Here is an 18,696-nt window from a genome sequence, read left to right on the forward strand (position 1 = left end):
TTTAAATTGTGGCCGAATAGTAACATTTTACTAAAGATGTCTGTCGAACAATGGGGATATTTGAGGGAGTAGGTCATCTTAATAGAATAGCCATCTGCCTTCAAAGCGATTTCCCGCGAAATCATTGCATATCTGGTTCTGTGACAGCACACAGTGTGGAGTGATTGTGTTCGACATCGACAGCGAATTGTGCTACGCAAGAAAACCCTCGAAATGTCTGAACCCGGTGCAAGCACTTCTCAGTCCGAAGCCAGGTGAATGCTTCTCGAGTTTATCCACACGTTGGTGTATAACAAGTCAAAATGATTGGTGAAGTAGAAGGGCTGTTTTTGGCAATTTGTCAGTTGTTTATAAATTACACGGCCATTGTGGCGTCCACGTTAACCTGGTTCAGCAATCTGCAGCATTGCATGTATTTGTGGTACGGCATGATTTTCATTGTTCGCACGTGCTCAGTCTTTCTAGTTTCTTTGTACTATTTAACACGAATGCGCTTTTAAAAAATCATGGCTATTTCATTTTATTGCTTCCCCAGCATCACATCTTTTATAGTAAACTGGTAAAATGTGTATTTAGATTGGTAATTCTGACCATTTTTTAAAGAATTGTTAGGAATTTTAGAAAAATGAAAGGCCATGAAGGCAGTGTATATTTGACCGTGAACAGGTCCACGGATTGTTCTCTGTGTTGTAACGGCACGGCACCGAACATGTGCAGTGACTGTTTTATGGACTTTTTACATGTACCTCGATGACTGTCGGACTGTCCGTCTGGTCATATTGGTTTCGTGCTAACATTGTTGTTGTGACTAACTTTGTGTTTTAAAACCGCTAACAGATGGGCAAGAAGGGAATTTATAGACCTAATTTATTATAAGTATAACTAGATGAATACAATTTCGTACTTTTTTCCCTTTATTTTCCAGGAATCAGGAAAAAAAGATGAATATTCTGCAATTAAATGTAGGATTCGATTTAACATACTAGTTTAAAAGAAGACAACAAATCAACAATGGTCTAGGCCCAGGCCTATTACTTTTTGGGGAGATTGACAAAAAAATTCAACATGAGTACGACGTAGCTTGAGTAACTCCAGCTGACATGCTCCATATTCATTCACATGTAACGCTGGAGGCATAACCTGTTCGTTAGAATGTGGTAGCAAGAGACCCTAAAAAAATGGCCTCTCAAAAATAGTTAATTTTCACTTCTAATATCCCACCCCAGAGTTCATTTACATACCTCATACATTCAGCAGTCATTTACGAAGCCTAATGATCGACTTGAAACGGACCACTCTCAGCGAGCGAACCCGGAAATATGAGTGTGCTGCTGCGAGGGTGATGGCTTCAACCCGCCTGACATGAGGTCGAATGGAAAGTAATCCCACGCCTCATTCCGCTCTTGTCAAAATAATCCCAGTGCAACCTGGTTAAGCAAATGCTAGTTTGTCAGAGGAATCAGAACCAACCTCCGGCAAACTAACATTCAGGCCAGACATTACTGAAAGAAATCCGGTGCCGCCAAATATCAACTGCCTCAAATTAACAACCTTTTAATTGTGGTTGTCTTTCTGTAGTTCGGACATTGATGTGGAGGCAGCCACTCTGTTGTCTCAAGGCCGACGGAATCTGCTCGTCGGAGATCCACCCAGTGCCGTACAGAGTCTTCAGGAGGCTTGCGAGCTACTGTAAGTGTTTCATGCGCTGATGAAATGTCCCCTCCCCCCTCGCCCCTTCCCACTGCCCCAGGTCCGATGTCGGGGTTTGGTTACGTTTTTCATGCCTCTGGTGTAACTCAAAAACATTTTGAAAATCTCTGATTTCTCCCAACAATCCTGTCGTTGCAGTGGCGCCAAGTATGGCGAGCTGGCCAACGAGTGCGGGGAGAGCTATTACTACTATGGCTGGGCCCTGCTGGAGATGGCGCGCATGGAGACGGGCGTCCTAGGCAACGCCTTGCAAGGAGTGCCAGAGGAGGAGGACACCGATGGAGAGGCGGAGGGGGACAAAGTAGAAGGTAAGTGGATTGTCTGTTGGTTGGTTGATCTCATTGTGTGGCTGTGGGGCAGAGCGAGGAAATAGACTGTTTAGGTCTCGTCCAAGTGACGTCATTTCCTACAGACCATCCACGTGCATTGGCACTTTGAACGTCGACTTGCATAACGCGCAGCAGCTGCGTCGTATTTCGAACACATTTTGAGCAACAAGCGCGCGTGTTTGGAACATTTTCAACACTGCGCAATGCGTGCTTGATAGCGTAAAATATGCAGTTGCTGGTCTCCTACAGAGGTGGCTGGGAAACACTTTGCTTTGATTTGTTAGGGCTAAAGAATGACTACTTTGCCTTGAATTGGGAAGGGTTATCTCAGAATGGTCTTCCAAATAATATTAGCTATTTGTGTCTGTCTGCCAGGTGTCTGTTTGTTGGTCTGTCTGTCATGTCTGCATCTTGTGCTTCTTGCCTTACCAGCTTTTTTTTATCACAGTAGTTAGACATTTTCTGAACATCTTTCTTTTTTGCAAGATTTGAAAAGCTGTAGTTTTTTCACAGACCATAAATCCATGAGTTTTGCTAGAAGGAAAAATTAGTGTTATTTTAAGAGTTGTGGGGAAAAGAAATGCTCCAAATTAAAAAATTCTCCCCAGAGGAAGAAAGGGAGAAAATCTTCCACGAGGTACAGGAAGCCCTGGAGGACAAGAAGGACGAGCCAAAAGGTGAAGAGAGCGAAACGGACAAGGACAACGCGTCCGAGAAGGATGACGCTAAAACGGAATCCGAGAAGGAGGAGCCCGAAGCAGCTAGCGAGGGAGAAAAGGCTGGGGATAAGCCCTCCCCCGACGATGAGAAGAAAAAAGAGGAGGGAATTGAAGATAAGGGAAATAAAGAGAAGGAGGGAGCTAAAGATGGAGACAAGGCTGAGAAGAAGGCGATGGAGGTCGACGATGCAGGGAAGACGGATTCTAAGAAAGACAACGATGAAGATGACAAAGCCAAGAAAGAAGGGAAAGGTAGCCTCACCGACGATTGCATGCCCGCATTCTCAGTTTCACAAATTTTTATTTTCAACACGCACACTTTTTCTTTATTTTGTTAGCGGGGACACATTCTGCAGAGTATAAGCTATGTACAGGACGTGCGTATTATTATTTGAATTCGATTGAGTGACATTCCGTTACATAAAAGCATTTTCAACTAAGATCTATTTATGTTAATTTCAGTGTATAAAAGTTGCACTTTTTTGTTTTGAATACCTTTATTTTTAGAAAATGTATTCTTTTTGTTTACCATTCACATTTTACTTTCTGCAATTTCTTTTTCCTTTCTCTGTTGATTTCATTTTGTTATGTTTGTTTTTATTTTCTTTTACATGTTTTTGTGTTGATTGTACATGATATTAAGCTTAGTATTAACATTCACTTGATCATTGTTCACAGTCAAGTTATGATTTCTACTAATAGCTAATATTTAAGTTCTTAATAGTTTATATAACACAGCCATTTTTTTTGTGAAGCTCAAAAGTGAAGGCACTTTACAAGATATTGTTACCCTCAATACCGTGATCATTTTGCACATAAAGATAATATACAACATTTGCAAACATAAAAAAAAACAACTACCAAACAATTATAAAATACTTTTGACTGTATTAGTCTCAAGCGTCCTGTGAAATCATGGCACCAGGTGTGCTGTAATTCTCAAGAAAAAAAAAGTAATTTTTGTATCAACTTCCAACGATGGTCAGCCGACCATAGTTTGAAAAAAAAAAGGACTTTTTTTCAAATACTCCCCCCAATTTACCAAATTTAGTTAGTCGACATTTTGTTTGCAATCTGTGACACATCCGTAAACTGGGGCAAGCCAGCTAGTCTGGTTTCTTGACCTGACAAGTTCCAACGTCTATAAATTACTCCGTTCCTTTTAAGTAGGGTCAGGGAACCAGACTACGGGAACTTTTTTTCTTGGTTTTCTAGCATCTGTGAACACAAAACTTCAACAAGGTCAGTGTAACAGTGTCATGTGCTATAAAATACTAACCCCCAAATCCATCCATTTCTGAAAATTACAGCAAAAAGCAAATGTTGTATATTACCTATAACTCCCAGGGAAGCACATAGGCGCTATGGTCTTGCTGCAGGATTGAGGCACATTCCAGAAGACTGCCGGCAGAAATTAAAGTGGAATTGTGCTTAAATTAACAGTCCAGACCTGGTACGTGGAGGGTGATTCATCCCCTGTTATTGTTTATTCTGTTTCTCTGACAGACGAAGGGGAGGAGCCTAGTGGTGATGCCGAAGGGGCGGAGCCTAGTAAGGATGCCGAAGGGGCAGAGGAGGATGCAGCGGAGGAGGATGCGGCAGAGGAAGACGAGGATGAGGAGGAAGGCGGGGCCAAGGCCGCCGGGGAGGAAACAAAAGTGAGCCAATCAAAATGAAGCTAAGATACCAAGAGTAGAAAATTACCATGTGTTTTTGAAATCTGGGTTTCGTTTCCCACTTTGGCTCAAAGAGCCCATGTAATATCATTTTTTAATGCAATCCTTGAAAATATACCTTGGTGTCCCAGTGAACTTTATTTTCAATCATTTTGCCATTTTCAAGGGTATTTTAGTGCATTTATGGTTGTTGGTAATGCAAATTTCCATATTCATGAGCAAAAATTTGATGTTATTTTTGGCAGAAACCTCAGTGTTACAGCTATTTCAGCACCAAAAGTTTGCCAGAATTTTGGATATTGTGCTGTCGTCAAGTTTCAGTTTTGGGCGATTCGTTGTTTCAATAGGTGACAGCAAGTCAACGAATCAAACTTTTCTCAAACATCTTTTGAATGAGCAGATTTTTGGGGTTCACAATTTGAACAGAAAAGCCCTAAACTGAAGAAGAGAGTGTTCCTTAAATGACATTGCTTCAACAGCGCCCTCAGTTGTCAGGAAGAGAATGAAACAATTGAAACCTTTAAAGAAGTGCACTTTTCAATAAAATTAACAAAAAAAGGGAAGTCAAATAGTTTTCATCCAATAAGAGGAGTAGAAAGTGGCACAAAACATATTCAATGTCATGGAACCTTTAAGCCCAACTCCCTACTGTCTTTTACTAAGTACTGGACCAAGCCCGCCAAAATCCATCAATCACCAATGCATGCTTTGCTTTAGGCCTCCAGACCCAAGTCCATCATACTCCATCAGTATGAAGTCAAACCAGGCCTGCAGGACCAAGTTCCCCAAAATCCACCAAAATTGGGGATGGATTTTGATGGAGTTGAGAGGTTAGGGTTAAGGAGATTTGAGGCCCCAGAAAAGTCTGTTTCGGAGAAGTTTCTTGTTGACCATGATTTCTCTCCCACTCCAGGATGAAGACGTGTCCAATTTCCAGCTGAGCTGGGAGATGCTAGAACTTGCCAGAATCATCTTTTCAAGGTACAGCCCCCCCCCCCCCCCCGATCCTGGCGTTTCTGAAAATGTTTACCCAGTACATTTATTGACCTCTGATGTTCTTAATCTATAGCTTAACCCTAACAGAACTCAACCCTTCAAACCCCAACGGCATGTTGCGGCTTTTGTCTTTTTTTCACCGTTTTTTCTTACTTCAAATGTCGGCTGATGACTGCAAATGGTGCCCGACTAAATTTAGTGCAAATATATGGGAGTCCAGAGAGGCTACATAAAGCTTATACTCGATCCTAACCCCATCTAAAAACATGTTAAAATTGTGCAGCAGCAGGATTCCAGTCAAACCAGTGGGTTTGGCATTTTTGAGACATCATCTTGCAGTGAAAAAAAACTTTTTCATTTTGCCGACGTAGATGGCTACGGCGACGCGCGCGCAAACCAGAAACCGTAGACTTTTTTTTTTTGGCCTTAGTCTTAATTTTTTTTTTTATTTCATCAGACAAGAAGGCGAAGAGTTCAAGCTGAAAGTATCACAAGTCTACCTGAAGCTTGGGGAGTTGGGCCTGGAGACTGGGAACTACCCACAGAGCGTGGAGGACTTCACCCAATGCTTGACAAGACAGAAGGATTTGCTCAGCAACGACAGCCGATTACTGGCCGAAACGTATCCTTGCGTTCCAAAAAATCAACGCTTTATTAATTTGATTTATAAAGGGCAAAACCTTATATTAATTTAAATCACCCCCGCTCCAATTTCATTCCATCTTAAGAGATGGAATGAAATTGGAGCGGGGGTGATGTAAATTAATATAAGGTTTTGCCCTTCACCAACGTATAAACACTGAATTTGAGTGTCCAATCAGATATCCATTTCGAACCAGCCAACTGATCCTGTTAGCTCGGTGGTCGAGTGGTATGACGTCTGCACTGGAAAGCAGGAGGTCGTGGGTTGGAGTCCCACCCGAGTGATTTTTTCCAACTTTCACTCGGGAGGTAGCACACTGAGTATACAGTGTTTATACGTCGGTGAAGGGCAAAACGTAATATTGATTTACATCACCCCGACGCAAATTCCATCTTATGAATAGGTTAAAGCGGTACCCGCTGTTACGTACATCAGATTTGAACCAGCCAAGCGATCTCGCAAGCTCGGTGGTCGAGTGGTTAAGACGTCTGCACTAGAAAGCAGGAGGTTGTGAGTTCGAGTCCCACCCGAGATATTTTTTTTAAAGTTTGCTCTTGGTTAACGCTGTAAGAATGCATGAAATTGATGTCTAGTGGAGGGAAAAACTTGCATTAAAATACATATTTCTGATGTAGTTTTTGGAGATGATTTCCATAACTAATTGTCCATCTAAACCAGTTACTACAACTTGGCCTTGGCGTATTCTTTTGACCAGAAGTTTGACAAAGCTATTGAGGTAAGATCTACAAACCGTTTTGTCATTTTCTTAGTTCAGTGTTGACTTGTACCCTTGAAAATCTATCAAAATCTATCAGTTGCTTTGGCTGGATTTTGATGGAAGCATTTTGATGCACAGGGCTCTTCATCCAATTTGTCGGTGTAGAAAATGTGCCACCAGTTTTACTGTACTCTCAACGGGAGTTGGGTTTAAAATTCATAAAAAAAATAATGAAGTCTTTGGTTTATGTGTTGCATGTAAAAGCATTTACTGTTGAATGCAGAAGTACAGATCAATTATTTTAATGAACTTTTAATTAACTCTGACTATTTTCGCTGTTCTAAGGCCAACAAAATGTATCGAGTTTCTGGTGTGGAGCTTGCCCCAAAAGTGGTGAGGCGACGCAGGTTTTTTTACCCCTACTTTTTTTTTCTTCAAATGTCAGCTGATGTTGGAGATGACCAATCAATCCCCTTAAAACTCTCAAAAATATCCTTCAGGGTGGAGTTTGAGGTGACCTCAGTAAGGCCATAAAGCTTGAGATTCTGCACCCAGTTACGATCTCAGCCAACACGAACTTCTTCGGGAAATTTGGATAGTCAGGAGAAAAATCAAACATGTCGGAAAAAACGGTAGCGTCAGACCGTACAGCAGACCAGAAACCGGAAACTTTCTCACAATGGTTTGAAAAGATGAATGATATTTATTATTGACATTCTGTATTTTTACCTCCAGAACTTTGGGCAATCTACAGTCGTGATTGACAACAGAATAGCAACCCTCAGCAAAAAGACAGAGACAGGTAAAACTGATAAGAACGGGACAACTGACCCAATTTTTGTCAAACCACAAAACAAACTCCAACTTAAATTGCAACCTTCAATAAACTTCAAACTATTATTGCAAAAGGCATACCATTTGTTGCTTCAATTAATTTTTTTTCCGTAAAGGAATGTGAAAAATAAGTTTCACTTTTTAAAACTTTTCTTACGTCACCTCTCGACTGTGCACTGTGTTGTGAATTACTTTTATTTTATTCAATTTTTCCTCTTTTTTTTTGGACAGAAAAACCTGCATCTGAGGAGGACGTGCTGCAAGACCAGAAAGAAATCAAGGAGCTAAAGGCTCTCATCCCTGAAATCAAAGCAAAGGTAGATTTAATTGTTTCCATGGTGATAGCACTCTTTTAAAAAAAAAAATATTAACAAATTTAAAAATTCACTGTAAACAAAAGGTCTTAGAATTTCTGAAGCTTTTTGTGTATAGCAACCGTTCAAACTCTGTGCACTGAACCAAGCGTTCCTTAGTGAGTGGCTGACATTTTCCGATTACACACAGTAGATCTATCATGTTTATTGAACCACTTTGCGCCGGGATTATTTTTGCCGAAAATTTTGATTTTCACAAAAGGCAACATTTTCCAGCCAACTTGTGATACACAGCCAAATGCCACAAATGCTGATTCGCAAGAGTCATTTCAACAGTATTTGAACGATATCTCTTGCCGAAACCTCATATGTTTCAATACTCCGGGGTGTGCACTGGAGAGTAAATTGTACAATAGGCCGCGCACAACGGCCAATTCAAGATCAGCACATGGTCCGCCTCGACATACTTCACAGACTTTGTGTGTGTGTACAAAAGGCACGAGGGATTAGCATGTTTAGACGTCACCCGGAGGCGAGTCAAGGCAATCTTGATGTCTTAACCCGTCAGCCATGCCTGTGTATTATAAAAACAGCCAGTGCGTGTTATCACGTCCTCCGACGCGAATGGGTTAACAACTTTACTTCAACCTAAACATACAAGATTGTCAAAATGTATTTTTTTTAAATTATCACATGCAATCTCATGTCAATCGATTTTAATTCAGGTATGTTTATGTCCAAAAGTGGCATCATAGCACCCTCATTTATTTAAAAAAATTGCGAATTCCTTTTCTTTTTTGTAAACAACAGATCGCAGATGCCAAAGCGGAGAAGACCACAGCGGAGAATGCGGTCGGACAAGCCATGCGCTCAGCCGCGGCCGAATTTGTAAGTCTTTGGAAAAAAGTCATCGAGCAGGTCACGTTTAGCGGTAGCCCGCTAGCCAAATGCTAGTCAAAACAGCAGTGGGCTAGTCAAACTATTCCTTAAGTAGCCCGGCTGGCGAGTCAAAAATTATTGGGCTACGGCAAAGATAAAAGGACAGGAAGAAATAAATCATTAAATTCAGAAAGCAAACCTGTATCAATTTGTGTTTAATTTTATGAACTGTTTAGGGTTAAATTATTAGATCTGTTTATCAAAAACACTGACAAGATTGCCTCACATAATACACGTTTTAGATGTATGCACATTGTTGTTGATGAGATGCTCTATAAAAGGAAAACATGCGGGCTAGTGAAAATGCCCGCAGGCTAGTTCAGAGTCTGTTTCAGTAGCCCGGCTGGCTAGTGAAAAATAAAGTTAAGTTCGAACCCTGAGTTAATTTACAAGTAACAGTGCTGCTCGTCATATGAAAAAATTACATGGGGCTGTTAAATGTAATGGACACCTCGTGAAAAGAAGTGGTTTTTTTGGCCAATTAGTGGAAAAACAATACAATGTTTCTGAAGCAGGTTATTGAAAAACGAACCTGTCGAAAGTTCAGCTCAGTAGACAAAAATTGTAAAAATGGGTTTCTGTTGAAAGTATGATGGCTTGGTCCAAACGATCGTGAGAAAATTATGGTAATTGCTCTTTTCTCGAAAAGGACAGCATACTAGGCGCAAAGATTTCCTAGGATGCTTGATCCTTTTATTTACTTACAATTTGAAGTAGGATATTTCATATCTTGACAGTTTCATTTTTGAAATGGTGTTCGTTACCTTTCAGTTGTGTTGTTTTAGGAGGTAAAAAATGGATATCAGCCAAAAAATTGCACGACTTGTGAATTCTTTCCGAGTTGTTTCAGCCACTTCAGCACGTGAATCTGCCAAGTATTGTATCTGCTTATTGATAGTTTTATTTATTTGTTCAGTATGTTTTGGAAGACCGAGTTCTAATAGTTAATTATTTTCCCACTTTTTTTTTTACGTCACTGAAAATCCTTGCTTTCAGGGTCTTGGTTCGTCATCGTCCGGTGGCTTTGCCTCGAGCTCGTCCGGTGGCTTCGCCTCGAGCAGCGCCTCCGCCCCAGCCCAAACTGTGAGTCTCTTCTTGAAAATATATCGTTCTGGACAAATCAGGAAAGTTTGAATTTCTTAAGCTTTACTTTCTAACTTCTGAAATTCCTCACCCGCAGATTGCCGTGAGGAAGCCCACCGATCCAAAGCCAGACGACATCTCACATCTTGTGCACAGAAAGGTACGTTGGTATTGAAGATGTCTTTAGAAAACTCCCTCAGTTTCTTCCGAGTACAACTGACCAATTTCCGACAAGAAGGCTTCCGTAGCCTTCCCCAAATAATTTAACCAGTTCGCACCGACAAGAATGGAACGAGGCGCAGGATTAATTTTCACTCGACCTCAAGCAAGGCGGGTTGAAGCCATCACCCTCGGGCCAGCACACTCGTATTTCCAGCTTCGCTCGCTGCGAGCGGGTCACTGACAGATATTTCCAGCCTCGGTCACTGCGTGTTTATCTGTCATCCGTTCCGAATACCGCAAAACCTTTGCGTGTATACACGTCACCCGGCGCGAACTGGCTAATGTAGCCCTCTCCTTACAAACAATGATTTCCCCCCCACCCCGGGAAAAAAATTCCTCCATTTAATTAAATTACATTTTATAGGGTTAAGATTTGTACCAAACTCAATTTGGGCATCGACCCTTAAAATTGCTCGCTGTGAAAGTGGCGCATGACTTTACAAAACATTGAGTGAAAAATTACTTTTAAAGTTGAATTTCTTTGGAAAAAAAATATCATCAATTTTTGTTTCTCGTTACCCAGACTGTATTTGATTAATTTGTTGAAATTTAATTTTTTTTTTCGTCACGTTTTTGTGATTGTTCCGAAGACGGTATTAATTGATTTTTAACCTTTGACCTTTGGGGTCATGACCCCGACTGACCCCACCTTTTTTGCTGTCAGCAGAGGAAGCCAGAGGAGGACGCGGAGCAGGAGACGGCCGGGAAGAAGTCTCGTCAGGAGGAAGGGGGCGGGGATGCGGCCACCGCGAACGGCGTCAACGGGACGAATGGCGTGGAGCAAACGACCATGAACGGCGACGCCAAACAGTCGCCAGAGAAACCGGTAGGTTTGGGCAGACGGGGGTTCATTCAGAAAATAGTGGGCACCAACCCGGGGCCTAGTGTCACGGAGCCTGCTTAGCAAGAGAATATTGCTTAGCATGTTTGTCTTGCTGAGAGCAAGATCAGCTGGTAACCAGTCACGAGCAAATAGTCGTTACATGCCATTTGGGCTGGAAACCAGTTTTTATCCGAGCAATTGATATATATACAGGGTGAGTCAGAAAGAAAGTGAACGAATTAGAAAAAAAATATTAAAATATTCTAGTCAAACTCACTGGTTTGACTGGAATCCTGCTGCTGCACAATTTTAATGTGTTTCTAGCTTATGTGGCCTCTCTGGGCTCTCATATATTTTGCACTTAATTCAGTCAGACACCTTTTGCAGACGGTGTAATTTTGTAATTGTGCGTCTGGAAGCCAGACTTAGGTAGCGGGGTTGTGTATCTGGAACCTACAAATGCTTTTTAATTAGCGCAATATGTAAGGGAGCAGACTAATGACCAGCCTGGCAGCTCATGCACGATGTCGATGTCGCTGTATGGTCGGACGTTACCGTTTTCTCTGATTTTTTCTCTTGACTATGGAAATTTCCCGAAGAACATTCGTGTCGGTCGTGATCATAAGTGGGTGCAGAATTCTCAAGCCTTGTGGCGTTACTGAGGTCACGTCAAGCTCCACCCTGAAGGATATTTTTGAGAGTTTTAAGGGGATCGAAGCGTCATCTGCAACATCAGCCAACATTTGATGAAAAAGAGTAGGGGGAAAAAAAACCCACGTTGCCGTACCACTTTTGGGGCAAGCTCCGTACCAGAAAAGGGAGACTTTTTTTGTGCGGCCTTATTGCCTGTGAAGTGTTCAACTCTGAACCAAGATATCATGCACTGCAAGTGCCGTTACAGCAATGGTTTGGCTCAAGTCCTATTGCAACATTTCCAATGACCACCTTTTTTTTTTATTCATTCCTCAATATTTTTTCAAACAGGAAATCAAAGTCAAACAAGTGGAGCAGAAGGCCAATGGTTCCGCGGAGACTGCTGCCATGGAAACGTAAATTCCCACAATGCAACAGTCTCAAACAGGTTTTTTTGGATTCGGAAGTTTTTGTACAGTAATGACTTACACCCCTGACCCTCTTTTCTAGATACCCACACAGAAAAAAAGAAATTTAAAAGAAATAAGTCGGCAAATTTTCTACAAATTTATTGGTTCTTGTTCGGTGTTTTTGTTTTTATTTATATAGGTGTAACTCCCAACTCAGGTATTCAAATGTTTTAAAAATGCAAATTTTGATACCTTGACCAAATTAAAAGTGACACTAGGGTTCTTTGTCTTTTACATAAACATCTTTTATTTTGAAAATCTCTTACGACGCTAGTTTGTTGAAATTGTTTCTTTTGAAAACCCCTCAACTGCCTAGATTTTTTTGTTTTCCCAGAAGTTTTGCCAGACAAAACACGGACATTTTTTTGTAGGGTATAGATATACAGGCGTAACATTCCACAAATACCTAGAAATTGTCCAAATCAGCCTAAACAGATAAAAATATATAAACAAGATTGTGTATAAGTTACACCCTAAATGTGTTTTTGTTTTTGAGAAATATGTTTGTGTTTACAACACTTTAAAATCGTGCTCTATAGTATGTTTTTTTGTTAAACTTAAAAAAATAAAACGTTATTAAAATGGGTGGTTGCATTTGTTTAAGATGATCGTTATGACGGTATCGATTTTGCGTGTTAGGAAAATTTTTGGAAAAAGTGTTCACTTTGTAATGAAGAGTTTTGTCCCGCGAAAGTTACAAGACTCAGTTTATTGTTGACTTGGGCCTTCCTTGTTCTCATGTAAGTTTTGTGTTTTGCATATATACTCAGATTTATGTATTCTAGAGCTTAAGATGCGACAAAAACTGGTTTTCAACACATTTTGTAAAAATTGACATCCGATTGTTGGCCTTTGGTTGTGAAAACAGTAATAAAGTTAGCATAATTATAATAGTAAGATTGTGTCATGTCGTTCCTGTTTTGTGCCTTTCACCTCAGGTAGAAACTGACTTATTTATGGCAGGGTTGGACCTTAACTTTTTTGTTCACTAGCCAGCCGGGCTACTGAAACAGACTCTTAAGTAGCCCGCAGGCTTTTTCACTAGCCCACGTTTTTTTTTTTAGCTCAAATACAAAATGGCGTACTTTCAGGCTCAATATTCTGAGGTAATTTGTCAGTGTTTTTAATAAACAGATCTAATAATTTAACAAAACAGTTGATAAATTAGACACAAATTGATCATTGCTTTCTGAATTTAATGTTTTATTCTTCCTGTCCTTTCATCTTTGCCGTATCCAAATAATTTTTTTTACTCGCCAAGCGGGCTACTTGAGGAATAGTTTGACTAGCCCGCCGCTGTTTCGACTCATTTGGCTAGCGGGCTACCGCCAATTTCGAACCTTGTTTATGGCAGGCTTGAGATCTTTCAGACTAAACGGGGTCCTTTGAATGTGAAAACTTTGTATAAATTTGCAAAGATGGTGCAAACGCAAAAACATCGCGTCCAATTTTCAGAAAAATCAATTAATTAACTTGATGCTCGCTTGAAAGTGTAGGAGGCCAATTTAGAGCCCTAGCTGTCCCGAACATACTGAATATTCAATCATCAACCTGAATATTGGAATAGCTTTTAGCGGCTTTGAATATTCAAAACAAAATCTACGCACATACACACCTGACTGATTTTACTTTATCAATGTTGCGGTGTTTTATTGTCGGGTGCCACTTTTTTTGTCAACGCTAACTTTTTAGTTGACGGCTGTTCATTGTTTCTATCCTTTTAGCAATAGAGCCCTTGACAGTTCTAAAATACTGCAAAACACTCCATATCGATAGCCGCGCGCAAATTTTACTGGCTCGCTCTGCATGCAACTTTTGACCGGCATGGCACACATTTACAGCTGGTAGTTTTGAATATCCGAATATTCGGGCAAACACAGTTTTGAGTAATCGAATACTAAATTATTCGAAAATGGACAGCCCTAGGGCAATTTTAATAATATAAAACAGATGTGTATTACAAATGTTTATATTATTAGAAAATAATTTATTTCTAATTTGACAAAAAACTTTCCCAGAGTGGCCCTTGAATTGTTTTCTCTGGGGAAATGGCAACGAAGAGGAACTCTTGAATTCTGACAAACTTTTATCCTAACTTTGTTTCTCCGCAAGGATTCTTCCTTTATACCTTACTTTCCAGGAGCATCAAACCCCATGAGAAGTTACCGTGCCTTGGCTGTAAGTAGCTTTCTCAACCCTAAAATATCTTCCAAAATGATGGCTTTTGAAGGACCTGGGTGTGTTAGAGTTGAACATGTTCACTGTTAATTTCCGAGTTTCATAATGATGGAACTAAGAAGCTGTCATCCCAAGTCTTTTCATCTTCTGTCGGTGGTTCTGCGAGGTCTTGGCAAATTTGCTCTTGGCGATCAACAGCGGCACTGCCTTGGCGCTCAGAAACAGTCGGTTACGGAACTCTGTCAGGCGGAAGGCCTCCACAAACTCCTGGCCTCCCTCCGTCTTGGCTGGCTGGGAGGGTCCGCTGTGTTGGCCCATGGTGGTCGAGGCAAGAGTGGCCATGATGAAACCCGTCATGAAGGCATCGTAGCCGGCCCTGTGGCCACCAGTCTGCTTTGGCAGTTTCTGGGGGCTTGCTTCCTCCTGTCGCGTCAAGGAGGACTTATTTTCGCTACTTTCTCCGTTCACAGGCTTGGATGTAGTGTCTTCTGCTTGGACACTTGATTCTTCTTCCTTTAAGTCCTCTGCAGCATCTGCATTTTCATCCCTCTCTGTATCACCATGGCAACTACCATCTTCATCTCCATCATCGTCATCATCATCATCCTCTTTTTCCTTTTTTGCATTCGGGAACCCTTCATCGTTGGAGTCATCATGCCGCTTTCGTCTCCGTTTCCGTTTCCTCCTCTGTCTCTGCTCGCGTCTCTCGTCGGCATCCTGGATGGCGTCCGGGTCATGTGACTTGGGGCACCTGATCCCATTCTTGCAGTGTCCATGTGCCTGAAAGAAAGAACATGAAGGTACACTTGATTAAAATGATATCAGCCTAATTTTTCTGTCCATTCTTGGCAAAACCTGTACTTCACAAAGGTCGACTACTCTCATCAAAGGAATAACAAAGGACCAAAAGAACTTGCAAGAAGTGTGACCAAGTGTCAAGGCCTGCTAGTAATAAATGTAGCTTGGCTCTACCCTCCGAAATCCTGCAACACATTTCTTTTGTGGAACTCACAGCATAGATTCCACACAGCTCGGCCGTCTGCTTTGCCCCTTCCCTAGCTGCTCCTCCTTGGTCGGTAAACGATGACGGCAAACCGCAATGATGAAAACCCACAAAGGATGCATCCTCCTGATACTTGCAGAACTCTACAGCAACATGCTGCTGCCCTCTGCTGGCTAAGCGGGCATTAGTCCTTTGGCTGGCCAGAAAAGAAATTAGAAATTCTTAATGATTTGCATGGTGGACATAATCAATGGAGTTAAACCAACTTCTCAGAACTGCACAACTCACAAAGAGATATTCACATGCAGACTAGGACCTTAAGGGCTCAAAACGATGGAAAAGGAGATCAGGCCAATGTAACTCACTCTTTAGCCAGCAAATTTCTCCAAAACTTTCATTGGACAAAGAAAGGTCCTCAGTATTTCACCAACCAAGTTCAAAGACTCAATTCAATTTTTAAGGAGACTTTTCTTCAATATTTGGCAGTGGCTTGCACATGAGAGGGAAGTCATCAAGTGATTTAAAAATGAGGCTAAAGACTGGACTTCTACATGTCCATCCATGGTCCAACTGTTGGACAAGACCGACTTCTTCATTCCATGTCATTAGTATGGTGCCTGACTATGGAGAAATGTGTAGAAATAGTGACCTAGTACCCGACATCCTAGATATTTCTTTTGGCACAGTCAGCTGACAGTTGATTGATGCAGTACTGAAGAGTTGTTAGACTGGTTGTTTCAGATGTCAATCTATTTTCTTGTATTGCATGTTTTCAGTACCTTAAGTTTTGGGACTCTCATACACAGTATTTTGAGTCCCAAATTTTCGGACTAATTTACACGGTGTTAGCGCAAACCTCCCATTCATCCTTTAATGTCTAGTTGATCCATGTGATCAATCTGTTGTGTGCAGAGGCTCTGAGGAAATTCAAGAATGCATCTCACCTTCTTCTGAAGGCATACTCCAAATAAGACGCCTGCATGCGGGCCTCAAACTCCGCAAGGTACTTGGAGTCGAAGATGCCCCCTGGGAAGATCTCACACAGATCCGAGATGAACTGGGAGAATGAGGCCGGGAGCTCGGCGTAGAAGTTCTGGTACAGGAACACCAGATCCACAAGGCCGTTGTGGAAGACCACGGGCTTGGAACTCCTGATCAGCTCACTAAAGAGCGTCCTCAGGGTTTGCGTGTCCTCCGATTCGGTCTCTTCCTTTTTTGAGGGTCAGGGGGGGGGGGGGGGGGGGATGAAGAAGGACAACTTTATGATTTGATAAAATTATGCATGAATATTCAACACAAATTACAATTGTATCAACCCTGAAATGTTAGGCCCTCTCGTTTTGTTGATTTCTTAATTTCAGGTCAATCTATTGCAGTTAGCAGTCTGCAACAGTTTTATCAATTTTTAATCCTGGTTTATACATGGTGGTAAAAAAAACCTGGAATGGCATACTTCAACTTCCCTTAGACTCGAACCATATATACCAATGCATGGATAATCTTTTTAGAAGAAAAATGAAACCAAGATCGATAATTTTTGTCCCGACGAATTACTAAACCGTGCCCGGGAATTTGACTTGCATTGTAATTGATAGTGGGATTGTTATGTAATAATACCAACATGAAAGAAGTGTGCTTCACAAAATAGTCTCTGCAGCAAAAACTACTGGACCGAATCAGGATATTTTGGTATCGTAATTCTTCTAAAAGGATTCTCCATCCATTGGTACAGGTGGTTTGAGTCTCAAGGTAGTGGAAGTATGCCGTTCCATTTCTTTTGGACCTCCCTGTATAGCACTGCTTTTTCTCTAATTTGTTTTAAGAACCAATGTTTTTCTCAGGTAACTAATCTTTGAAGTGACATATATCTTGGTAAGCAACAAACAACCAACTTGCATCAAAGTGTGTCCTTTCTCCAAGATTCTTGTTCCAAATTCACAGATTTGTTTAGATGAGTGCATCCCAAGCCAAGCAAAATTTCAAACAATTCCAGAAGCTGGAAGTCTTTATTCAAATATTAGAAAGCTAATATTTAAATAAAGAATTAGTATGGATGAGATGATATATCTATTTGCTTTGTAAATACTTGGTGGAGTTGTCAATCCCTGTACTGACACGCAAGGCAATTACCAACATCATATGTTGACTCAACTTTTTGGATTTGGATTTTGCAAACTAGTGACAAACTTCATTGTCCACAATCACCTTATCCTGGCCTCTATGGTAAGGCACCCCAGACGCATACTGCTTGTTGAAATCGAAGCCATGATCAACCAGGAACTTGAGAGATCCTGGCTCCACGGTGTAATCTTCTGAGCACAGGGTCGTGATGTTGAAGGTCTGCGCGAGGAAGGGCAGCCCTGCATCCTTGGTCTCCAGCGCAGACTGGTCCCCTGCCGGCTGCGACCTCACTTTGAAGCACGAGATGCCCAGGGACAAGACTGATCTTGTCTTTGCCACACCTGCTAAGGATTGGTAACGATCCTCCATGGATCTATAAATAGAAAGTTGTGCAAGAAATATTGTGATGATTATAATTATTATTGAAAAGTTATTAAAATGATTTAATGGTTTACATAGTGAAATGTTGTATATGCAACAAAATAATGAAATAATATTATCTATAGTTTATACATATCTTTTTTTCATGTGGAAATTTAAATAATCAGTTTAGCCAAATGTTTACTTTGTTTTATTTTTTTTTCAGTTTTCATCTGTACTTACTTTGGGGCCCAGGCTAAGTACTACTAAAAAACCTACTAGGCCTAGTAGGCCTACTACAAGATGAAACAGAAACCTCAAATTTGGCTTTTGACATAATCAGGATCCAATTGAACATATATATAAGTGTTTTGCAAATCATTGATTCCATGGATGTTTGCGAGAATTTTGTTGTCAAAACACTAACTTTTGTCAACTTTGAACATCGTTTTGTAAGTATGACAAATTTAAGGCCTTATTCCACTTTCCAGCAGGGAACCTTTGCCCTTAGGTAGTTATTTAATTAAAAACAATTCCACCAAGTCTTTTAAAGACTAATAAGTGTATACCTGGTCAACAAATTTTTCCGGTTCCCCAAACCACTCAGCTCAGCGTCCATAGCAACGAAACTGCACGACTTGATCGCCAAGATCAGACTCGGCCAAAGCGACTTGAAGTTTTCTCTGTGCACATCCACAACAGGAACGCTTGAAAAGAATGCCATTTTCAAAGCTTTTCAACAGCGATTTATAGCGACTCCTTTTTTCCCCTGTCTTAAGTTTTGTATTTTTTTTATTAGTGCGATAATTGCTTCGAAAATTAGAAGTTTGTAGAGGGAAACGTAGATTTGTCACAACTCATGGAGCGCGCCATCTTGGGTCAAAGGTTATTGCTGGAAATGCGCAGAAACAAATTTCTCAGTGGT

General features: G+C 41.0%; 2 protein-coding genes across 7 annotated transcripts; one reads left to right on the plus strand and one right to left on the minus strand.

Moving 5' to 3' along the window:
* Positions 1–128: 128 nt before the first annotated feature.
* LOC119722426 (nuclear autoantigenic sperm protein-like) lies at positions 129–13,006 on the plus strand. Of its 6 annotated transcripts, none has more exons than XM_038192542.1 (15): positions 129–254; positions 1,579–1,689; positions 1,849–2,018; positions 2,648–3,010; positions 4,265–4,416; positions 5,348–5,415; positions 5,888–6,052; positions 6,752–6,809; positions 7,527–7,593; positions 7,857–7,942; positions 8,750–8,827; positions 9,875–9,961; positions 10,059–10,121; positions 10,848–11,009; positions 11,991–13,006. In XM_038192542.1, exons 1-15 carry the CDS (start codon positions 214–216, stop codon positions 12,057–12,059), a joined length of 1,740 nt encoding a protein of 579 aa, XP_038048470.1. In that variant the 5' UTR covers positions 129–213; the 3' UTR covers positions 12,060–13,006. The 6 variants fall into 6 exon arrangements, with proteins under 6 accessions (XP_038048470.1, XP_038048472.1, XP_038048471.1 ...); XM_038192539.1 differs by lacking the exon at positions 129–254 and adding an exon at positions 270–421; XM_038192540.1 differs by lacking the exon at positions 129–254 and adding an exon at positions 270–421 and having other exon boundaries at positions 10,851–11,009.
* Positions 13,007–13,963: 957 nt separating this feature from the next.
* Positions 13,964–18,653, minus strand: LOC119722428 (target of EGR1 protein 1-like). Its single transcript, XM_038192545.1, has 5 exons — positions 18,341–18,653; positions 17,496–17,784; positions 16,235–16,500; positions 15,300–15,486; positions 13,964–15,067 (listed from the first exon to the last, which is right to left on the minus strand). The coding sequence occupies exons 1-5, from the start codon at positions 18,493–18,495 to the stop codon at positions 14,402–14,404; spliced, it is 1,563 nt and encodes a 520-aa protein (XP_038048473.1). The 5' UTR covers positions 18,496–18,653; the 3' UTR covers positions 13,964–14,401.
* Between the last annotated feature and the right edge of the window lie 43 nt (positions 18,654–18,696).

Source organism: Patiria miniata, unplaced genomic scaffold (genome assembly GCF_015706575.1).
Source record: "Patiria miniata isolate m_02_andy unplaced genomic scaffold, ASM1570657v1 HiC_scaffold_15, whole genome shotgun sequence".
In the NCBI taxonomy this organism is placed as follows: domain Eukaryota; kingdom Metazoa; phylum Echinodermata; class Asteroidea; order Valvatida; family Asterinidae; genus Patiria; species Patiria miniata.